This window comes from Argentina silus (assembly GCF_951799395.1).
Source record: "Argentina silus genome assembly, chromosome: X".
NCBI lineage: Eukaryota > Metazoa > Chordata > Actinopteri > Argentiniformes > Argentinidae > Argentina > Argentina silus.
This window is the reverse complement of record NC_139653.1, coordinates 24,140,461-24,145,460: the sequence shown is the minus strand read 5'-3', so window position 1 is coordinate 24,145,460 and position 5,000 is coordinate 24,140,461. Positions and strand designations below refer to the sequence as shown.

Below are 5,000 nucleotides of genomic sequence, written 5' to 3'. Positions count from 1 at the left end.
TAGGCTAACTCTTTGGGCGAGGATTTATTTTTCCCTTGGGCGTCTTTTTTTTCGGCTAAGATGTAAAAGTACGAGGGGCTACAATAATGTACGCCCGGTGAGTCCGACAAATCCGTACCCAGCACGGTGAACTGCGCGACAGCATAAAGCAGTCTGCTCAACGGACCTCTTAGTTTTTCGTGTTCTACATTCATCCCCCCTTCAATTATCTAGTGAGTTTTATATTCAATGAAAAGCTCACATATGTGTTCATGTGTTCATGACAAATACTTATTCATTTCGATATCTGCAAATACTAATATACTGGATTGCGCCCCGGGTAAACCGGGCAGCTTCCCGTTAACAATAAAATCTGCATTATATTATGAAGATTTTTAGCCGAACCATGGCCAGTTTATTTAGAAATAATGTGTTCTTATCTAACTTGTAGGCCTACACTTAGATCGCATATTATATTGAAATTAACACTAAGCTAATAAAAATTGTGTCACAAATGAATATTTTTTGTTTTAGGATTTAATTAATTTTGAATTAGGGCCTACACCAAATGTCCCTCCAAACGTTTTCTAAATCTTGAACCACGGTGACACATACGTATGTCCCTGTCCGTTGTCCCCGTTAACGGGGTGTAGCGCGCTAGGGCATGATTAATCTGCCGAAACCGCAGTGTCATTAATTTTCACAGCAACACGGCAAACTCTGAGATCCACCGGGCTCTGATTTACCAAAAGGGGTCGACAAACGTTCTGTTATAAATACAGGGAGATAGCTCCACCCTTACCATCCACTTGCTGTTGCGTTTATTTATTAATTGCGATAAGCATCTTTGATCGTGATTTATTGCGACCTTACTTGTAGGCGAAATCCATGGTAATATATGACCGTTGTCGTATAGCCTATTTTGGGAGATTGGCTAATGTTGGTGGATATCTCGTTTTTGCTGGTGTATATTGTGTTAATTAAACACTGAATGTGCCAAACAGAAACCCCAATGTCAGAGAATTAATTTACAAGAGCCTTGGTTGAGACTGTGACTAACAGAATCCTCTCTCCCTCTCTCTCACTCTCCCTGTTTCACTCTCTAACCTCACTATCACTTCATGCATGGTTGTGCGTCCATGTGTGTTTGTGCATGTCTGTGTTCCCTCTCCTGCCACCCCCCCCCCCCCCCGCCCCCACCCCCTCTCTCTCCCCTATTATAGTGCTGTGAAGTGGCTTGCTGGAGCCGTGACTTCATTCAAAGTCTCAGTGAGGATGCTGTGGGTTACCTTACTGAGCAGCATAGCCTTAGGATGGACCACCCCTATCCCACTGCTGGAGGACTCGGAGGAGATAGACGAGCCCTGCTTCGAGCCATGCTACTGTGAGGTCAAAGAGGGCGTCTTTCATGTCCACTGCGACAGCAAAGGATTTACAAACATTAGCCAGATCTCCCAGACATGGAATCAGCCCTTCAAACTGAATTTGCAGAGGAATTCTATGCGGAAGCTCTATTTTAACAGTTTTCTGCACCTCAACAATGCAGTGTCAATCAACCTCGGGAATAACGCATTGCAGGACATCCACGCTGGTGCGTTTCACGGACTGGGGATTCTCAAACGTCTGTTCCTACATGAGAATAAACTAGAGGTTTTCCGTAATGACACATTTTTAGGGCTAGAGAACTTGGAATACCTACAGGCAGATTACAATGTCATCAAACGGATTGAGAGTGGAGCGTTCAGACACCTCCACAAACTCAGAGTGCTCATCCTAAATGACAATCTGATACCGGTGCTCCCCAGCTATTTGTTCAGGTCAGTGTCACTTACACACCTGGACCTTAGAGGAAACAGGTTAAAGACGTTACCTTATAAGGGCATGCTGGAATATGTGGGGCGGAGTTTAATGGAGATACAGCTGGAGGAAAATCCGTGGAACTGCGCTTGTGAAATTGTGCAGCTGAAAACTTGGCTGGAGAGAATTCCCTACACTGCGCTTGTTGGAGAGATCACGTGCGAGTATCCATTCCACTTCCATGGTAAAGATTTACGAGAGATCAAACGTAGCGAGCTTTGTCCGTTACTCTCCGACTCAGAAATCGAGGCCAAACTGGGAATCCCCCGGTTGCCGTTCAATAACGAAAACATATGGCCGACAAAACCTTCCTCGATGCTATCATCATTTCATAATACTGCTTCATCTGTGGAGTATAAAGAGAAGCACATCAAACCTACCAAACGGCCTCGTCCCACCAAAACCCCCCCCACCCCTCGTAGCATCTACCCAGGCCTAAACCAGCCTCCCATAGCAGGCTATCAGACCCGTCCACCTATCCCTATTATCTGCCCTGCTGGATGTACCTGCAATCTCCATATCAATGACCTGGGCCTTACAGTCAACTGTAAAGAGAAGGGCTTTCATAACATCTCTGAGCTCCTACCAAGGCCCCTAAATGCCAAGAAGCTCTACCTGAGTGGGAACCTAATACAGAAAATCTACCGATCGGATTTCTGGAACTTTTCCAGTCTGGATTTACTGCACTTGGGAAATAACCGAATATCATATGTCCAGGAGGGCGCTTTTATCAACCTGCCCAACTTAAAAACTTTATACCTGAATGGGAACGATATTGAGAGGTTAACTCCCGGAATGTTCCGGGGCTTACAGACATTGAGCTATCTTTATTTTGAGTATAATGTGATACGTGAAATTCAGCCAGCATCCTTCTCTCTCATGCCCAGTCTCCAACTCGTTTTTCTTAATGATAACCTCCTTCGCTTGCTCCCGACAGACACCTTCGCGGGCACTAGCCTGGCACGCCTCAACCTACGCAACAACTACTTCCTGTCCCTGCCCGTGCGTGGAGTCCTGGAACATCTGGATTCCATTGTCCAGATCGATCTCCACCAGAATCCCTGGGACTGCTCCTGTGACATCATCCCCCTCAAAACCTGGATGGAGAAGCTGTCTTCTGTTATTGTAGTCGGTGACGTCATCTGCAAAACCCCTGAGTTTGCGTTCGGGAAGGATCTGCGTTCATTGGATTCAGAGGTCATCTGTCCGGAGTTGAAATACTCGTCGGGCCCCTCCCCGGCCCTCCTACCTGGTAATGATGACCTAACTACTGGTAGCTCTGGTCTAGGGGTGGCTGGGGGGAGGGGAGCAGTCCCTCTCTCCGTCCTCATCCTTAGCCTCCTTATTCTGTTCATCTCGGCTGTGTTTGTAGCTGCGGGGCTATTCGCATTCGTACTCCGGCGCCGGAAGAAGCTACCCTTCCGGAAACGTTCTGAAGTGGACCTCACCGGAATCCAGATGCAGTGCCGCATATTTGAAGACCCTCCAAGGCAGACAAGCGGCTGTGGTGAACCGGAAAAACCTTCCGGTGTACACACACATTCTCATGCTGGCCACATACACACTCATGGTCACGTATATGATTATATCCCCCATCCAGTGACTCAGATGTGTAACAACCCCATATATAAGCCCAGAGAGGGAGAAATAGGAGAGGAGGAGGGGGGGCAGTTTTCAGAAACGAAAGAGAACAACAGTAACTACAGAACCCTCTTAGAGAAAGAGAGGGAATGGACCCTGGCTGTATCCAACTCTCAGCTCAACACTATTGTCACAGTAAACCACACTACCAGTGATCTAAAGGGATTTCACGAGAATGGAGGTCTCTGCCCTACAGTAATAGACAGTCAGAGACCCACGCCGACTGTGGGGTTCGTAGACTGTCTGTATGGAACGGTACCGAAACTAAAGGACATGCATGTGGCTCATGCGCACCCACCTGGTATGCAGTACCCTGATTTACAGCAGGACGCACGGTTGAAGGAGACGTTGCTATTCACAGCGGGGAAAAGCTGCTACCCCGACCCCTCCCAAAGCGATTACCTCGAGTTAAGGGCCAAACTCCAAACCAAGCCGGATTACCTCGAAGTCCTGGAGAAATCATATCGGTTCTAACATCTAACCCACAGAGAATATATATATATATAGAATATATATATATGTATATATATATATATATATATATATATATATACAATACACACACTTTTTTCCATACCCCGAGACAAAATCACAGAACAAAAATACAATATAAAAACAAACTTAAAAAGCAGCATGATATAAAATGAAATATTATATTACAATTACAAAAACGTTTTCCCCCAAAATCGCTTTGGTGGAGAGGCCATTCTCAGATATTTCAATGAAGTGCCTTTTTTTCAGAGTAGCCAGCAATGTTAACAACCCTTATTTTTATACGTAGCAGATTGTTCTATATACCTGGAGGGACCGAGAGAGAGGAGAGAGGCACCGGAAAAATCAAAACATCCGATATTATATTCTATCCAAACCGAGAGACCCTTTACGCGCGAAGTGAACCGGAGCAGGACGTCTCCTGGCGTGGGGCTTGTGTTTCTGTCTCTCTATCTTTCACGTGGATGTACAAATGCCCAGGTCGTGCACATGAAGTTTGCAGGAAATTAATAAAAAGAAAAAAATAATGAAATTAATTGCAGTTTGCTGCATGCACTCGCTCCACTGCAGGAACGAGGGATTTGCTCAGAACTATCACTCACATATTAATAGAGATACTGCAACGCATTACAGTTCAGTGTTCTATTTAATTTTATATATTATTATTATGATTATTATTACAGAGGACTATAAAGGGGTGCTTCTCTGAAGGACGTGCCCGCCCAAGGATGATAAACATTTGTGAATATATTATATTAATGATGCTCAAGGTTTTCTGGAATTCCACGCACTTTCTTAAGAACCATTGCTTCTGGATTATCATTATCATCACTAACGGCTTTGTAGGAGGCACTTTTAATGTTTTCTCTCTCACAAAGATTTGAAGAAAAAATGTGCATATATTTATTCTGTAATTTCAGTGAAAAGATTAATTGTAAAGGTAATGTTAAATCAATGTATAGTGATTATGCGTCTGGTATAGCCTTCTTAATAAAAAACAAACTATTCAATCAAATGAAAAGGGTGCTACC

The 5,000-nt window shown here is 44.5% G+C and overlaps 1 protein-coding gene across 1 annotated transcript; it reads left to right on the top strand.

Annotated features, from left to right (window-relative positions):
• Positions 1–1,248: 1,248 nt before the first annotated feature.
• On the top strand, positions 1,249–3,951 carry slitrk3a (SLIT and NTRK-like family, member 3a; the record flags this gene model as incomplete). Its single annotated transcript, XM_083695123.1, has 1 exon — positions 1,249–3,951. The coding sequence occupies exon 1, from the start codon at positions 1,255–1,257 to the stop codon at positions 3,949–3,951; it is 2,697 nt and encodes an 898-aa protein (XP_083551249.1). The 5' UTR covers positions 1,249–1,254.
• Between the last annotated feature and the right edge of the window lie 1,049 nt (positions 3,952–5,000).